The following is a 19,549-nucleotide window of genomic DNA, read 5'->3' on the forward strand; positions in this document are numbered from 1 at the left end:
TTGCCAATATTCATATAGATAAGTGTTGATTAATAAATACATATATTTAGTTTGGTACAGCCTATTGTGGGCAGCAGGGGGAACACTTGAACGCAGCACCGCTCTCTTTTCCATTTACTTTCTGTGCAGAAACAAACCGAGCAGTCAACAAGTAGCCTGTCTAAAATGTGTTCTGAACCCCCTGAGCTTTGAATGTATGAGTTTGGTTCAGTTCCCACACGTGAGAGACAAAGACCCAGGTCAGGGGGTGATTCACGTCTCCAAGGGGCTCCTGGGCTGTGGTGTCCGGCCAGCTGAGGCGGGACCGCCCCATGTACGCGCCCACATGCCCCGGCTCTGCTTCCGTACTGCACCGGGGCTGAGGGTCCAGCCCAGAGGGAGGGGAGGTGCGACTCAGCGCCAGGGCTACTGCCATGTTCCATCAGGAGCTCAGAAGCGCCCGCACCGCCTGACACCGACAGTCCGAGGAGCCTCCACCTTCCACCGGCCTCGCCTCTCCGCTGGATGTCCTCACGGGGAACTGCTCCCTCATGCTTTCTGACTCCTCGCGTCGTTTTCATGGGTGAACGTCTTCGTTTGTTGTAGAAATCCTCGGTGCAACTCGTGTTTGGTCAAGATGCAGCTCCGCACGGTCCTGGACGTGAATGTTGTGGATGTGCAGAAGAGAAGGAACCCATCCAAACATTATGTAAGTTGTGCTTTTCTTTTATTCTGTCTCTCTCATATCATGGCTGTGCAACTTTTCTTTTCTTTATTTACTCATTTATCTACGATTTCTTCTTACTCACTTACTTTTTACCTTCCTACTCATTTTCTAACCTACTTACTTACAAATGTAGTCTCCAGACTGTATATTTACCACCTACACTGCAATTGCTGCCTTGCTAACAGCTCTATGGAAGTTTGTGTCTTGGTGCCTAGAGGATGAACCCCCATTGACTCCAGGGTTTTTAAGATAGAGCTAAACTTTACAGTTAAGGATAATAATAAACTTTATTTGTATAGCAGCTTTCATACAAGAAATGCATCCTTTAAATACAATATAGATAAAATCATGGATATTAAAATAAAAACATGTTATAATGTGATTTATTCAAAATATATACCACAGTTTGGCTTTATTTCACACTCATAGGTCCATTGTCGTCTCAGGCTGATGATCACAGTCAATTAATCAAATTATGAATACATGCTTGATATCCTTCAGCAGAGCATGAAAGTTGTGTACATGGCTCATCACAAACATGGCTTGAACTTATCTGTCAATGGAAACTTGAACAATACTCTGAATGCATCATAATATACCACCTGAAGCTTTTATTTTTAGTTTCCAAAACTCTAGCTGCACAACAGGTTCATGTCTTTGAGTGAATTGTGGAAAGATTGTTGACTTTGTATATGTAACTAAACATCCGAAGTTCAAAAGTTAATTTTTTGTGTCAGATTCCCCCTTAAGGCTACACCAGGAGAGACGATAACTTTTCTATCATGCTCATCTGTGGTTTGTGCTCATTGGCACATGTTAGCATGCTCAAATGCTAAGCTAAGATAACGATTATGGTAAACACACAAGTAAATATCACACCTGCTGAACATCAGCAAGTTAGCATGTTAAGTGGAGTTTACAGCTCTACTTGTTGAGCTTCTGCTTAAAGAGGCTGTTTTTGTTGTTGCCAAATGCTAACATTCTAATGTTTAGCAGTTTGGGATGTTTACCAATGTGTTTATCATGCTCACCATCTTAGCTCAGCATTGTTGTTGTTATCGTGTTAGCACTAAACATAAGCACAAGCTCCACAGATCCCCGACAGCTGATCCCCGACAGCTAAATTCCTATTTAATCGACCCCCCCTTGCAGTCACAAATATTGTTATTGTTTGGAAACAGTATTTTTTTCTAATTAAGAAATAGGAAGGAAGTGTCTTTGGGGAAATCTCAGACATTTCTCAGCAGCTGGAGCCCTGTCAGGAGAGAGAGAGAGAGAAGAAGTAAACAAACTCAGGCAGTAGCTTACAGCCCAGTGACGTAAAGGAGTATGTGGCATAACCTCATCTAAACAGACCAAAGTGATAATTGCAGGTAAATGATAAAACGCTGTTTTAACAGGACAACCCAGGAGATGTGTTGGCTGGACCAGAGGAAAAAAAATAATTTCGGTTTGACCTAAAATTTTGTTGAGACTATGAGCTGCAGTCTGTGGTCAGAAAGTTCTGCAGATCAGTATTTAGCCCCGGGCAAAGCACCAAGCCTTAAAACAGTTATGTAAAAATGTAGAACGCAACATGTTCTATCCCACAATCCACGTGTCAGCATTACAGAAAAAGTCTCTTTCTTACACTGACGCTATCTGTGATCATCGATCCTGTTCAGAAACTAACATGTTGTAGGTAACCGAGTATGGCCACCCCCCCGCCACAAAAATACATGAAAAAGAACTTTGACAGAGAAGAGTGGCATAAAACACAAAGAAGGTCATGGTGTTATCGGTTAAAAGCTTTTTTATCACCTGTCAGTTACATTATATTAGCTGGATGGAATCTCTCTCGCAGTTCTTTTAAAATAGCATGGGTCATACTTATCTAATTTGCTGCAGGGAATGTACCATCCTGGTTTCTTTACACCCGTATGAGAACAAGGCACTAGTTTTGCTCTGACCAGACCGGACACATGCAAATATCATCAATGGGAACAATAGTAATGGCCTGGGATATGTTATATATGAACAAAGCTGTATAGACGTACAGGAGGAGGCCCCAGGAACTCAATATAATACTTGCTCCCACACTATCAGTCGGGTGTAGCATATGTGATCAGGTGGCCAGTAAAGAGGGGCTTGATTCAGGAAACACGCATGCAGATAGTTTATTATCATCCAGTGGAGGAAAACTATCTATTTCAAGGTGGGGTTGAAAAATAATACTTTGAAGAACATGACGTTCTCCTGTTGGATAATGTCAACATCTTGTTGCTCCAGTTTGAGGAGCTTGTTTATACTTTCTTTCTCTAAACCAGCATCCAAAGATGAAGATACTTTAAATCCATCTCACTTTAGTTTAGAATTTTTTACGACCTCTCTCATTTCACAGGAGGAACTTTAAATGACAAGCAGATGGAAGATGTCTGTAGATTTGTCTGCCAAGCCACATTTCGTCAGGGAGGTCCAGTAGCATGGGGAAATGACAACAGCGACTGAAGTAGAAAAAGTGTTGCCTGAGATGTTGGCAGCTGGCAGATGTTGTCGACGTGCATGCGAGTGGCTTTGTTTGACTTTCTCACATCTTTTTCGGAGGCGCATGGTTTTGTGGTCAATGAAATCCTGACAGAGATAAACAACCACAAAAAAACGCTCCCAACAGCAAGACAGTTGAAGGTTCTTAACTGTCGTGAAAGAAACAAAACAAATCTCTCATCAACACGTCGGAGTCAGACGAGTTGTGAGGGAGCTTAGTATTTTTAATGATCTGGATGATAACTCAGAAATTAAAATAGCTCAAAAGTCTTGGCATCTGCTCAAAACTAAATGCTTAGTTTGCTGTCATGTTTAATAGATACACACATTGATCATTGGTAGGAGTCAGGCCTGCTGGGTTCTGTAGTGTTATGATAACAATGTCTCACTTCTGATTTCCTGCTTGCTGATGACAGACTTCATTTCACTGATCACATGAGGCCTTGGTCAGAAACAAAAAAGCATTTGCAATAAATACCTCTGTCATAATGTATTAATATTGGTTCACTGTAGTAGTATCAACCAGTGTCCATTGTGTAACTCACAGCTAGGATGTGAAATGCTCACTGAATTCACACAAGATTGTCGGAACCTTTTTTCTTGGATTGTGAGTTGCTGACATTTCATGGAAAACTGAAAAATCAGGGGATCGATTCAGTCAACAGGGATCCATCTGGGAGCCATGGCAGTTTAAAGCTGGATATGTAAGATTTGACAAGCGATCCACATGTGAGCATTGCCATTGTGAGCATATTTTCTTTCTAATGTTAGCCATGAGCACAAAGCATCGCTGTGCCAGTGAATACAGCCTCACAGAGTCCAGCTGCTATAGCATGGCTGTAGGCGTGTGACTGCACAGTCTGGTCTTGGCATTATCTTAGTGACCTGACTAATCAGACCCCTTGAGCCACGAGACACGTCTCAGCGGAACTGCAAAAAATCAATCAGTCCATCAGGTACAATTGGATTAATCAACCTGAGAGTTGGGATCAATTGCATCATCCATCTCCTGCTGGAGGGGAGGCTCCCAGAGGCCAGTAAACGCAGGGCTCAGACTTTCCCTCGGGACGGAAGCCGGAGGTGAGGGTCGACTGGGAAGTCCCCTCGAGGGAAGAAGAAGAAGGACGAGAAGGGAAAAAAATCCAATCTCATTATCTATGAGCTAAGCAACTGAAAATGCTTATCCGGTGTCAGAGAGGAAAGAAGCAGCCCTTTGTCTTTTGTACCCAATGTCAAAGTGTGACTTCCTCCCGGGGACTCCCAAAGAGTGCATGGCAACTAGTCCCTGTTTACATACATTATAAGAGGGGATAGTTTCAAAAGAGAGGGTTTGTGCAATTTACTCGCTGTCAAATACAAACTTTAGCATTTAGAGTAAAAATGTGGTTGTCAGCTGTATATGATCACAAATGGTAATTTCAGGCAGATGGGCCCCACACACTCTCATATACGTTCAATCATCCGTGGTGTTTACTTTTTTTTTTTTTAATCCGTCGTAAAAAGTGTAATTAGTTAGCTTTTATTGCAGTGAGTTCATGAGTTCCCAATTGGTTCCAAACATCACAAAAAATGTATGCTGTTGCCATAAGTGTTACTGAAATATTAGCTTTATTTGAAGTTTTTTTTTTCTTGCTGCATAAGTTGTACTGTCACATTCAAACATATAAACGTGGCTCAGGGTTTGCCTGGGATGTACCTTGACCTCACACACCCTCGCTCTAAGCCGTGCTGTTGCCTGAATCCACAGAATTTGGTCCGGCTGCCTGCTCCTAATTAGCAAGCTGCCGTAGGACTGGTTCTGCCTCGGTGCACACTCTCCCCGTAATGAACTGTGCGCCGACTGAGGACTGCATTTCAAACAAGTAACTGATGTCCTTGCAGATTGCCACCATATGTGTAAATAGGGCTTTTGTAAACACTCTTGTGCCATGCACCGAGATGGAAATGCATGAGGAGCAGCCATCTGTTTTTTGAACCTCGGGGCGTGCACGATTGTTTAGCGGGCCCTTTATTGCAGTGGCGAATAAAGGATTTATTTACGGAAAACATCTGGCAGCAGCGTTTTGTTCTATAAATGACTGATGTCTGCCAAGGTAAAGATATTCCCATCTCAGCTCCTGTATGGGTAAACACTTCTTCCCTGTCATTATTCATGGTGATAGATAGAAGTGCTGGAACGGGAGAGCGTCATTTGTTTCCACCAGAAGTTGTAAAAGAAAAATGCAAAGGTGTGAAATGCATCATGTCGAATGACAGCACCACAGCTTCTTGTTATTAAACCTGTAGAATTAAATTATATATTTGAACCACCCACATTTTATCAACTGCACTCAAGCAAATTCAATCCATTGTATTTACTTCATATAAATGACAGCATACTTGAAATCTTTTGAACCTCCTATTGACCATCTGATTGTTTTCCAATGTGTGACGTAGACTCACCATCTTAATGAGTTTATTTGACCCCCGGTGACCTGTTGAAGTTAAGTCAGTAGGGAATGCACTTTGTGTCATTAGGACAGGTCGACCGAAAGCGGTGTTGTCTTTTGACAAAGTGTCATTGTTCCTAATGAGCCTCTCTTGTTTGTGCTTCTCTCCCTAGGTGTACCTCATCAACGTCACTTACTCCGACACCACTTCCCATGTCATCTACAGGAGATACAGCAAATTCTTTGAACTGCAGGTACAGTGCACAAGCGACACAACCACACGCACTTATCGCTTTGACTTATTAGAAGTTGCTCAAAAGGCAGTCAAGCTTTAAATAGTGTGTTAAGAATGAGCTTAACATGAATCTTCATATCAAACTGTTAATCTGAAAGGTCAGTTTGACCTTTTGTTCGTCCGCTGGAGGGCGGCTTAGTGAAAGGTCTCATTTAAGCCTCCAGGAGCTCGCTCAGAAAAAGGGAAACGGGGGAAATCCAGCCAGAGACGCAGGAAAAAGACATGACCTCAGTGAGCATGCAGAATGCCGCATGGATATGCCAAAGGTTTTTGTGAGGGATCCTGTAGCCTTTAGGAAATTTTAGCATTTATGTCAGTGACTCAAGATTAAAATTCAATCTCACAGAGTTGAATTTGTCCATAAAACGGTTTATTTTCTAGGAAGATAACAAACCTAGTCAACTCAACAGCCGGAACACCAGTGTGAGGGTTTGCACTTAAATCAGTATACCTTATCAAGCATTCCCTTGTACTGTCTTCAGCTCTGCTCTGATTGAGCTCCCTGCCAGAGTGCACTTTACAGTGCTGCGGCTGTGGTGGGCCGGCCTCGGTTGAAGGCAGTAGAGGAAACCCTTTGTTCTCTGGTCTCTTGCTAATAGCCAGGAAAAGTCTGCCCTGGTCTATTTGATGGAAATAGAGCTCCTCTCCTGTCTCTGTAAACATTTGTCTTGTCCACAGATCCCCACTGCCAGGGTGTGTTTGTCTGGCCATGCTAATCCACAGAGAACAACAGTCCACAGCTGTCTATACAGAATGGGCTCGGTTAGTGTGTGTTATTTCTCCTTATATGAACATATAGGTGAACATAGCCATATAGATGAGATATGGTTAAAAAAAACACACAAACGCATCGTCTCACTACTAGATGAGACCACATGTGATCAGGTGCTTAACTATCTTTTTTGTGGAAATCAATATACATAGAAGGGGAAGGTAGTGTCCGTAACACCAGCACAAATTCCCCAATGCACTCATGGAATTAAAGAGAAACTTGTGGTCAGGAAAGGTTTTGGCATTCTTGAATTCAAAGAATGACAGGAGGATGCTTTCCTTTGGGACTACAGAAAAAAACATCTGTTTCTATACATCTCCTTATGCTTTCAATAATGGGGAGTAAACTGAAAATGAAAACGTCTGACGTCTCATCAGGCGCAGACAAGCTTGTGTTTGTGTGTCTGCCAACTGACACCTACAATCTGTTTCCACACTCAGCATAACTCAATGTCTTCACAGCACAATTGCGTGTTTTATGTTCACTCGGCACTGGCGGAGGGAAAGAATAAAAGAGGCATTTTACACCCTTGGCCTGACAAATGTGACCATGATCTCATCTGATAAAAATTAATTCAGAATGGAAAGTTAAGTAAGGTCGCAGAACAAGAAACGCCTTCTAAGCGGTGGCCACTCGCTCGGGTTATGTCGAGCGTCAGACGGCGCCGTACAACTGGTCATATAAAACTCCTCGTCAAAATCTGGCAGCTTTGTGTGTCTTGTCTTTTTAAGGTGAAGTAGCCATATACGTTGCCAAATGGACGTCCAGGAGGGCACTCATCAGTAATGTTCCAAACCGCTCCAGTGCACTAAACAAAACTCTTAACAGCTCCACTGGGAAGCCATTATCATAAATTATCGGGATTCCTTCTCCTCTTTATCTGTTTCCCTCTCTCTTAGTCTCTCCTGCTGACTTGAAGTGAAGGTGTGCTCTTTGTAATGCATGTGCAGAGTTAAGTACATTGATTCCTTGGTTCAGAGACAATTGTTTTCATGCTGACAACTGCTGAGCCTGAAATCCTCCCAACGCTGTTTCTGGTGTCGAAGGTAAATGTTTCTGACCCACACACATGTTTGACGTAGACAGAATTGGTCACCGTCTCATACGGAGTTTACCGTCAGACAGAGGGAAGTCAGCACCCCCCCCTTCTCCCCCTTTAGCCACAGCGGACAGAGCACATGGGCCAGAGCATTCCTCAGGGAGATTGTGGAGTGTGCAATCTGGCCTGGTTTCCTTCTGGACACAAAGTTTTTCTAAATATTCTGTAGCTGTCATTATGTTTGGATCGGGGAGTCGGAGTAAGTTCAGCTCTACCCTGTCCACATTAAACTTAGTCTGGCCTACATTCCTAATATAACATGGAACTTTAACTAGGTCATGTTTCTCAAAAAAGCTGTTGTTGATCAAGGGCTGCTCTGCAGGCGCATTAAGGAAGACAAACAACTGGATAAGAATGCACTGAAGGTTTTATATTACAATAAAGACGACTCGATTTATGGTTTACAACCCTGCAACTATATTTTCCCTGTTCTCAAAACATGTATGAATGCAGCAGCAGATGATTAGTTTCAATAGTTATTAATGTAATAATTATTTTATCAATCAAACATCCGATCACAATATCTTGCTCAATGTGACATAAAATCTTTAACACTATAAACCCCAAATATTCAATTTACTATCAAATATAACATGAAAAGTGGTGAATTGTCACATTAAAAACTGCAAAGTAATGATGCATCTAAATAGTTTTGGGGGATAGTTTGATGAATTGACTAATAGTTGTCTGATCCAAACTAATTCAGAACCAGAAATATAATCTTTTTAATTCTAAGCATTTTTTCCCTCCTGATCTCTGAGAGTCTCACTTTCTGCAGCTGGAGTCTGTTTGATGAATCTGTTGATGCCTATCATTGTTTTACTTAATCTATGTCTTATTTACTTATCTTCTATGTGTCTCCTAACATGTTTTTCTTTTCCACACAGTCTTCTCTTTTGTTATTGTACTCCTTATCCTTTTATCAATACCATACATATTTTAACCTGCTAAATCCGACTTGTCTTGATTTGTTGAGGCATGATGCCTAGCCTACATAATATATGATGCAACTCAACCACTTACATTTCGAGTGGGTTGTGGTAGCAGAGGCTGATGCAGGCACAAGCTCCCTTGTCCTTCATGAGATGAGGAGCGAGCTGCAGAAGTCTGCTAAACATGTTTCTTTCTAAATTCAGACCCCAAAATCTCAGTTCTCATTGTTTTCATCCCCAACTGAGCCTGAATCAGGACACATCACTTGAGGCAATCTATAAGAGTCAAATTAGCCCATGGGCTGCAGAGATGAAGACTTAATGTGACACAACATGTGAGTTCTTATACATGTTTTCTGTAAAATGATGACAATGCACCTTTTGAAAACGACTGAAAACAAATGGGCTGTTTCACCATAATCCCTCTGCGGTAAACAACTGTCAAGTCAATATGAAAACACAACCCAGAGATGGAGTCAGATGGTTTTCCCACTCAAGCATTCCTCCCAAAACTCCCCCGGCCTGAGATTCCTCTGCAAGCAGTTTCTTTGTCCGCTGCACAGTGCAGTGTCTCATTGTCTGTTCCTCCCTCCACACGCCTGCGAGTGCAATCAAGTTTAAACACTCCAGATTATTGTCATTACAGTTTTTCAGGAGCTGTTTGGGTTTCGCCCGTCACCATAATTCATGTCCGCAATGTCCCGACGCTAGAATAAAGATGTGTTTGGTGAATGAGGGTTGAGTGTTCTCTCTTTCTCTGGCATTTATTTCCCTACACTGATTATCAAGAGCGTGTGGAAAGAGGCAGGGAAATGGGATGACATCATAGCACCTGCCGCCACGCCGACATGTTCATTTTCCCAGTGGGAACAGTTGGCTGAAGCCGCGGCTCAATACGCTGAAGTATCCTGGGCAGAATTAAAGTGAGCAGCACAGAGAAAACACAGCATCTCTGGTCCCTGAAGCCTCCGAATTTTAAGGTGCATGAAACACGAGCAATGTTTGGCCCCAAGTTTGGGGCTGTTGCTCCAGTAACGGCCTCCACACCTGTCCCGCGGAGCCGTGAGAGTATCCAGGCAGGTCCCCGGTGGTGATGTCACCATCTTCAGCCGCGGCGGGTTTCCGAAGGCGATGAGTGAACGCTCACGTCTTGCAGGGAGTAGCTCGTTCAACTGGGAGCCTGATAACATGATTAGTGGGCAAATTAGTGCGTCAGACAAAGGCTGAAGTCGCAAACATGATGTTGCAATAACTGAGATGTTTGGAAATTACAGTCTTTGTTGTAAAATTGTATCTTTGCCGTGGGGTTCTAAAGAAAAGCTGTCTGGTTTATGTTGAGTTTTAGCAGCGTTAAACTCTTAGATCGGATCTTACCACGACATGTTAATGTGCAGGTGTGGTTAACCAGGGCTTTTCTTAACACTCAGCCCTTTTTGCTCTGACCCTAAAACACAACAAAGACTGCTATTCCCTTAAAAAAGACATGTTTTCTCGTTTGCTGTCTGTGTTTCGGTGGAGGGGGAACGCCGTGCCCCGAGGCAAACATAGAGGTTTTCGCAAAGGCAGCAAAACGAGTGCCGAAAAGAAAGAACCACAAGAAGAGAAACCCAACCACCTCTTACTGGAGCGTTTCTACAAACAACTCCTAAAGGCCCAGACAGTGTGGATCCAACATTACCCTCCGAGCTCCTTTCTGTTTGTCCACCTGGTTCTTTTTGGCTCAGGCGAGACCAAGACTAGTTTCCCGGGCCTCCTCCTCCCAGTCGAGTGCGCTTCACCTCGCACTCTTCACTGTTTAGTGGAGCACATCTGGAACGAGGCAGGACTTAATCTGGATGATGAGCGTGCTGTTACTGTAGGATGCCCTGTGTGTGTGCGTGATTGTGTGTGCTTTATTTGTATGTGCAATTATGCTATTGCCATGATTTATTCAAAGAGGATACTAGAATCTCTCGTCCATGATTTAGTACAGACACTGTTTAACACATTTGCATTCCAGTTTTTCATCAACTCTGATTAAAGCTTTCCTTAACATCATATACAACTCAGGACGTTTCCTGTAGACAGGACAGATGCATAAATCCATAAGTTGACACGTGCTGAAACAGTTACACACTGTTGCACACTGGAAATAATGCTGTCATCATTAAAGACTTGACAGAGCACGCTTTATTTCCATGATCTCTGTCCAGTTATCTGCTCTGTATCTCTGAATGGATCATTCCTGTTAATGGACACGAATCACATGTTAACATCAGAGTCTTCGTTATCTCTTCTGATGGCCTCCTAAGATCCGCAAGTGGAACTTTTTTTTTTTAAAAGATAAGTGCGGGTGAAGTAACCTCATCTCTTCTCCTCAGCGATCAAAGTGAATCTGTTGGCAGTGTCACGACACAGAAGCTTTACAGGCGAGATGTAATTACACCCTGTGTTGAGATCATGTACTGTAACAAGGAGGTCAACTGTTCGTGGAGAGATATCGACCTTTTCTTTTTGTTTCTATTTTTATCTATGATTCCCCCACTTTCAACTTTTGATTGATAAACTTGTGGTAGCTTAGATGTGGCAGAGAGAAGCAGTGAGAAGACAGGGATTGTTTACTACTCATAAATCGCCGTTAATCCAGATGCAAGCCCACTTATAAAGGCATGTGTAGAACAAAAAGGCATGTTTTATACTTTTGTTGCACGATTCATGCTTCTGTGTCTTTACTTCCTCCCTCACTCTTGCAGATGCGAATCCTCGACAAGTTCCCGATCGAGGGAGGACAGAAGGACCCCAAAAAGAGGATTATTCCCTTTTTGCCAGGTGATACACACACAGCAACTACGACAGAGTGTCACATCCATTTTAGATTTATTCACAAGAGGACAACAGATGATTGTTAGTAAACCTACTGCTGTGCATTCTTGTATTAGACTGGACTCCATCCAGGCCAAATCAATTTGTGGTTTGCCATGTAGGTAGGAGGGAAGCAGAGAAGGACTATTCTGGTGAAGTCTGTGTGAGCCAGAGCAGAGGAGAGCAGTGAACAGAGCCTTTGTTAGATAAGCTGTGCTGCTTGAATATCTGCACCATTTTACTGGTGGTGTGACTTCCATGCCTTTTGACACAGTAATGGCAGTCAGAGATAGAAAGTGAGGAATCGTGCTCTCATTAATTTAAGGAAGTCATAGGAAGTTTTATAATCAATCTTGTATCATTAAGAAATGATTCTTTGAAGCATGAATTAATTTTATTCTACCTAAAATTGTTGTATTTGATGGCAAAAGAAGGGAAATCGTTTCTACAGAGCCATGACCAGTTACTAATACACTTCAATGAATAATTTACACGTTTGTTTTTTAACATTATATCATGATCTTCTCTATCAGTGACACATTGATGATACCCTTCATCCAATCTGAGTTATTAATACATTGACATTTACTTCCTATCATCAGGACTGTCTTATGGGAAAAGTGAGGGATTTGGCCGGACATGCTGGTGTCTTTGAATATTAATAAAGTTTATTCGTGAATATCATACATCTTTTCTTCTGTTTGATGATCTGATATTTTACTATTCAATATTTTTTGGAGGTGTACCGTATGTGTGACAGTGCCCTGTTTTCCTTCAGGTAAAGTCTTGTTTCGCCGAAGTCACATCCGAGATGTGGCCGTCAAAAGACTGAAGCACCTTGATAATTACTGCAAAGTAAGACTCTGTCTCATCATCTCCTATTTTGTGTCCAAGCTCCAACACCTCATGCTCTACTCCCTGAACATTGGCTGCTCTATTTTCAAGGCAAGCCTCAGCATTTATCTCCTCCAGCAGCCTCGACAGGAAAGCAACTGCTCTATCTGTGCTGGTCATTTCCTGTCACCAATGTAAATAGGCAGCCTATGAAGGAAACGAGGGAAACGGGGGCACAGAGGAGTAAGACAGAATCCGGGGGAAGGAATCAGCTGAGTTAACGTGTTAGCAGTGAAGGCAGGCGGCTCGCTGGCCCTCGTACGCTCACGAGGTCAGAGATGGGAATGTGGGGCAGGTGTGTTGCCAAGTGTGGCAGCAGTTTTCATTTAGAGGAACTGAACAAGATTTTGCAATGAAGGCAAGAAGCTTAAAGACAACAAAAGTAGATTTATTTTCAATATTGTTCCTATAAGGATGTGTTTAAGTGGGCTGAAGTATCTCATTTCTTAAATATCTGTGCAGGTGGTTCTGATTCATCACCTCGGTGTGTTTTCCTTTGTTTTAACCCTCTCTCTCAGCTCAGAGCCCTCTTCCTTCCTCTCCACGCCCTCGATATTGCCTCCTGTGCTTCTCCTGCTTACTGACTGTACAATGACAGCATAGTTATAAGTGTTATAAACTGAACACTCATTGCCATTTAACCATTTTAAACACCTGTTTTTTGTTTCAACCACTATCCGCCTCCTCTCCAACAGGCTCTGATGAAGCTTCCCTCCAACCTTTCCCAAAGTGATGAGGTCCTGACGTTCTTTGAGACCACATCTGACGACCTCAACCCTCCACCAGAGTGAGTAGCTATTCTCTTTAGTAAATCAGACGCTGAGCATTAGCACAATACCATCTACATGAGCTGTTAGATACCAAACATTGCCCTCTGGTGGGTAGTGAATAAAGCAGCAGACTGAGTGTTTGTGTTATTCAGCAGTTGGGACAGACCCCTCTCGACCCGGGTTGACCCGTCCTGATCCGCAGGCTTTGCAGTGTGTCAGAGATGATTGATTGCTCCTGGCTGAGAGGGGGACTGAGTTTTATTAATAATGTTTTCGAGGAGGTGACACCTGATCCCAGGACAAATGCCTGAGGATCAGTGGTGTCATGATCTTGTCATGAGTGCGGCTGGGTTCAAGTCTCGGAGCAGATGAGGCTCTCAGGCTAGTCATCTGTCATACTCAGTTCAAAGTCAGTGTGGGAGTGGCTGCTAGATTACTTTTGTTTAAATGCTGTTCTCTCCTTTTGCCTCACGCTCAACTGAAATATGTCTCGGATCGTATTTTTCGAGCTAAGATTTAAATTTGAACCCGTCACATGTTGCTTTGTGCACTTCCCAGCTTGAGGAGACAGATGTGGTGGAGTAACCTCTTGAGTGGTCTCCCCACAACCACCACGACCACCACCTCTAACCCCCCCCCCCCCCCCTCCCCCCTCCCCAAACCCACACATGCTAATCCCACTTCAAAGTGTGATCCTCCTCCGGGCCTCGCAGACAGTCCAGCACAGCTTAAATTGAGACGTTGATGTCTAAGAGCCGTGCCACCCAGGTGCTCCGCTCACTACTGGGTGATCTGGACCATTTCAAAAACGACTTTTATGGTGTTATTGTGTGTCACAAGCTCGTAAGAAGACCGAGGAGGTAATCCCGTGATGCCATGAGATGACACTGTGTGAGGTATGGTGAAGTAACATTCATCATTTAAATGTTCAGTGTTTAGAGTGGACTGGGAAAACAACTAAAACAAAATGTAATCTGATTTAGGGGACAATTAGGAAGGATAATTCAAAAAGAGCATTGAGAATAAGAGCTTGTTTTTGTGCTCTGATGATATTAAACATATTCTCTTGAATGCAGGCTGTAAAAACAGTTAAACTTGTCACTATTACTCCAACATATCTCTGTTACAGTGATACATTATGAGACAAATCACATGAAAAACTTAGTTTTCTCTCAGATGAAGGATAATTCTTTTTTAGTTTTAGTCACTGTTAACGTCAGCAATGGGTTTGCCAAGCCCTCATCTGTTACTGCCATCTAATGGTCCTGAGGTGTTACTGCACCGACTAAAAAATGCATGTGATTTTGCTCCATCACCAGAGGGAGTCATGCAACAGCTCTGGACGTATAGTTTCATGTTATATCAATGAAGGAGGTGCAGACGTGTGTGTAAGTAACATAAATACATTGATTAAGAATGATAGATGATGTAGTATGTTTCTCTGTGTGAAGCTCTTTAGTAAAGGATAGGAAATATATTTTCTTGTGATCCCTCAATAGACTCATACCTGATCTTTTTGTCATGAACTGAAATTGTACAAATATTCAATTTGTACAACAATGAATTCAACTAAAGATTTCCTCTTTTCAAGGTTTTCAGCAGAAAAACTATTGGCAATAGAGACAAGTGCATTATAGGTAATGATAGGATCTCCACACACTTGGAAAGAGGAGGAGTATTCAGTGTTTTTCAATCTAAAACTTCACGGTGAGATGCCACTAAATTTGCTTGTCCACTGAAATGTGTATTTTACTGCCCCAACTACGATGTGACTTTGGTTTGCACTCCATTTTTAGAGCGCTAAAAAATACGCTCTTTATTAATGCCCGTGGGGAAATTTTTCCACTGCATTCTAAACAATATTTTACTGCTGCTGAATCCCAGGTTGAACCAAACCAGCTCGTTTTTTATTTATTCCTGTCATGTCTTGTTGACAAGTTGATGGGCTTCTTCTCATATAGTTCATCTCTTAGATGCATTTGTACTTAAATGTGTCATCTCTTTGAAGGTTGGTCGGAGGGTTGATTCACATGCTGTAATTTAACAGACATAAGCTCTAAATTACACTTGAGAGTCCTAGCAGGAAGTATTCTGTTTACTGACTTAGATACGCAAAAAAATCAATAATCAAGACCTTGATCCACAGAGGGAAATCTACCTGAAGGTATCAGTGAAGCGACTGCGCTTCCTGTGCCAACATGAAGTCAATTCAAGGCCATTTGGCATCTTGCAACTAGAACATGTTTGTATTCTTATGCTAACTTTTATTGTGAACTGCTTAATGACTACCACCTGTTCATGGAGGGGTACATGTTTGTGTGGTTTATTTATTTGCATAGCTGACCATTTAAGGCAGCTTCTTAGTTCTGTTCTGATCTGTTCTGAAATGCTTCCAAAGAGTAAAAAGAAGAATTTTACACTAAAAGGCTGTCGTCAGAAAACAGTGAGTAATGAGTAAACTTAAAAGCTTATTTTTTTACCGTTATTCATTAGAAAGATTTGAATCATTACTTTTCTGAAGAATATCCACACCCCCACTGCAGCTACTCTGAGTGCAAACCAGCTGCCCTCTGCTCTATCATAATGATTTCCTGCTCTATGACGTCGACCCGTTGACCCCTGAGCTGGAGGTTACTCCTGCGGAGGTTAATCTGGGGTCAGGCTGGAGCGTCTGTGTAATGTACACGTGGGGCAGGGCAGACCCTCCCATCCTGAGTGAAAAGGAAATGTGAGCAAAGAACTCATATCTCACAAATTCCTCTTCTAATAGGCCCACCCACAAAGAGTAAACTGCAGTTATGTGTTAACAGATGGTTATTCTCATCTAGTGGTTAATATGGACTCTGACTTTGACTGATGCATTCAGCCCAGTGTGCACACATGTGTAGGTTTATCTACATCAGAAAACCAGACCATTATTGATAATAAATCTCATAACTTTTCCGACTTTCTCCTGTTAATAATTATTCCTGAAAGCAAAGATGCAAATTATGAAACATTCATCTGGGTTTCTGCTCCTCTTACTTCCCCCTCTTCTCTTCAATCACAAAGTGCACCGAGCCAGAGTTGCGTCTCCTCCAGGGAGGAATTTTTATTCCAGCTCCGTGCTATGGGTCATAAGCGAACAGGGCAGGTCAAGCATCGATTTTATCCCCCTCATTTCTCCCCAACTCTGCAGAGAGCTCCCTCAGTTTTATCTCTGCCCCACTAGATCTTACATTACCTGGGGGAAACAATGCTTCCGCCACTCACCTTGCTCACTTTTCTATCCTTATCCTCAACTATATCCACTTGTGCAATGATGTGTGTGTTGTTTTAGATTTTTAATATCCATGACATTCCCTCTGTTGTGAGTTTAAAGTTGTCTCAAGTGATGAGCATCATTTGCTTCTCTTTTATTAAACCCCGTTTATGTTGGCTTGGCAGGTTGTGTTTTCAGCCCATCACATCGTATAGTAAATTATAGAATTCATATGGCAGCAGGCTTGAAATGATTTTCCCACAGTATGAACGCTGAAGATAATATAAACATTTCATCTGCTCTGACACAATCCAGCTTAATAGTGTTTTCACGGTTGGATTTGTTCAAAGTTAAGTATGTATGTAATTTATGTTTTTAATGAAGCTGAACTGAGCTGTAAGCTATTATGCGTTTGATTGGAAAGGTCTCATAACTGATTTGCTCATACATCTGGAAACATAGAAGCCTTGAGCCAAAAATGACTTTATCTTAAGTAACAGAGGGATACAGTTATGGGCTAAATGTTTTTATAAAGCAAAAACTGTTGCTTAGCTTGAACACGAGTAATCTTTTCATTGCGCTCACCAGAAACTAAAGTACCGTTCTCTGACTTTATTTGTTTGATTTGTTATTGTCCTCTAAAAGCAAATCCAGAGATGGTTCCTTTGTAGCACCGAGTCAAATAATCATCTCCAGAGACTGAAATTGCGAAATATACAAAATTAAACTATTCTTGTTTAGCTGGAATCAATGAAGCACGGAGAATCGATGAACAGGACGCAAATGTTGGAGGGGGTTTATCCAAACATCTACTCATATCCATAACTGGCCACTTCTTCAGTCCTGCAGGCCGACCTCTCCAGAGAGCCAGGTGTCCGATCCCATCTTCATCAATCCGTAGTTTATCCTCAGTGTTCAGCCAGGGCTTCTTCAAATGTGCACCAAGTTAAAACCTAGATGTACAAATACAGAGACTTAGATGTTTTGCCTTGTTGGGAAATGTTTCCAATGTCGAACTATTATAGCACTATAGTGTGCATGACTCCTTGATAGGTTCAATCAAACCACACCAAACCAAAGACATTCGTACATATCAGTAATGTAAATATGCCATTTTTTTTATTATTTCCTGAAACTGTGAAATCTGTGAAAATGTCCCTATCTCATAATATTATAAAAAAGAGATTAAACAGTTCCTGGATCCGTTCCTTTAGTCCTATCTGCTCCAACATTTAACAAGTTCTTTCTTGGTCCATGTCCCATCCTCCCACCAAGCTTTGTGGACATCACTCTAATATTTTTTGTGTAATGCTGCTGGCAAATAAACAAGCTAGAATGGAGTTCAGTAGAGCGTTTAACTCTGCCAAGGCCCAACAGTCCCCTTAAAATCAGTCAAGCTGCACCAAATTTCATACACTCTGATCTTGTTCATCAAGATCCACAAGTTGTTCTCAGAGAAACCAGTGAAACACTCTCACAATGTTAAAAAATCCTATAGCTGTGCCCATTTGAGCGGAACTGCCCGCATACATAACTTCCTTGGCGGAGGTAAAACTGATGTCTTGTCAACGGGATAAAGTAATCATCATTTGTGTAACTGCTTTACAGCAAAATGAAGCACGAGAACTCAAATTGATCTGACAACACTGAATTATGGATTTAAATGTAGTAATCCTACATATGTCATTTGTTCTGTTTCCTTCTTTGTTACTAATTTCTTTCAAACTGATTGCAGTGTATTTGCTCTGGCTGGATAGACCCTGCACCAGTGCTAATTTTCTGCTCCATTCAATTTGCTTTCTTTAAATTGTGTATATTTGTAATGACTAAACCTATATTTCCTCTAATTACATTTGAACGTCTGTGTGTTCAGCTGCGGCACAGAGCACACAGACATGGACAGTACACGTGCACAGAGCGTGTTCATTGACACTGACGCTCGTCCGCTCGGTGTTTTGTTACAGTCTGGGCTTTGAAAGACGCATTCACATCTAAACATGAATGGGGTCATGAATGGGATATGATACTGTTGTAAAGTACATAAATGCTGTTCTGTTAACCACCGGCAGCTGCATCATCACCCTCGTATACACCACATCGACCATGGCTGTGTATTTGCTAAAACATCTGATGATTTTCTGTTGCTGTCCTTGACACAGTTACTGTGGTCCTCCACACACCCGTGCAGTATGTATCCCACCCTGTCTCCCTCCCTCTGGTAGTGGGTCAAGTTCTGCATGCATTCTCAGCGAGGGTTTGGCTGGTACTTGTGTGCCAGCAGCATTAGGAGAGCCCCAGACACAGATTCAGCCGTAACCACAGACTGATCAAGTCATATAAATGCTCTGACCTGTGGTCCACTCACACTGACCATGCTTCTCTGGTGTTGCTTCTTTTGCAGAGACTGTGGAAGTTCTGGGAAACGTAAATCAGGTAAGAATCTGAAATCTTTTTGTCGTATAGCCAGTAGAATCTGTGTCCAGTATTCTGTGCCCCATCCATCTGTATTGTGTCTTTGTTGTACTCATTCTACTTCTTGAACTATGTTGTGATTTGAGTGTGAGATGTCTCTCTCTGAAGAGTTTGATCATTTAAAAACTTGTGGGGTGTAGAGCTGTAAAGAAGTGAGTTCACCAGACCTCGCTGACACACTCATAATCTCTGCTTGCTTGCTGGCAGCCAGTTTACTGCTTCTATTAATGTAATGGAGCTGTCAGTGGTCGATTTGCATTGTTGGACATAATGGGGGAAGAGCATAAGAGATAAGTCGATTATTCAAGTCAATTGACAGTAAATTAATCTGCCACTATTTTGAAAATATGTATTAATATTCTATATGAATGAACAAGTAAATAAATGCTGTTCTGTTCGGGTTAGTTTTGTGGTCAGACAAAACAAGCAAATTTGAATAAGTCATCAGGGACTAAGCAATAAATTGATTAAATGAGAAACTGGCAAAAGTAATTGCCAAATTTATCAATAATGAAGACAGTTTTTAGTTATTCTATTCTCCTGCATTGATTTCTACTCTTCTTTTACAACTGTCC

At 42.0% G+C, this 19,549-nt stretch overlaps 1 protein-coding gene across 4 annotated transcripts in view; it reads left to right on the forward strand.

The window, feature by feature from the left end:
* Positions 1-398: 398 nt before the first annotated feature.
* Positions 399-19,549, forward strand: part of sh3pxd2ab (SH3 and PX domains 2Ab) — a 48,154-nt gene continuing 29,003 nt past the window's right edge. The window contains exons 1-6 of one of the 4 annotated variants that reach the window (XM_053436511.1): positions 399-688; positions 5,832-5,912; positions 11,489-11,564; positions 12,376-12,452; positions 13,187-13,278; positions 18,904-18,935. In XM_053436511.1, coding sequence (XP_053292486.1) covers positions 617-688; positions 5,832-5,912; positions 11,489-11,564; positions 12,376-12,452; positions 13,187-13,278; positions 18,904-18,935 — 430 coding nt within the window. In that variant the 5' untranslated portion in view covers positions 399-616. Of the gene's footprint in view, positions 689-5,831; positions 5,913-11,488; positions 11,565-12,375; positions 12,453-12,481; positions 12,787-13,186; positions 13,279-18,903; positions 18,936-19,549 lie in introns of those variants that run through there. The other 3 variants (XM_053436512.1, XM_053436514.1, XM_053436513.1) reach the window with 3 other exon arrangements.

The sequence above is a fragment of the Pleuronectes platessa genome, chromosome 12 (assembly GCF_947347685.1).
Source record: "Pleuronectes platessa chromosome 12, fPlePla1.1, whole genome shotgun sequence".
Taxonomy (NCBI): domain Eukaryota; kingdom Metazoa; phylum Chordata; class Actinopteri; order Pleuronectiformes; family Pleuronectidae; genus Pleuronectes; species Pleuronectes platessa.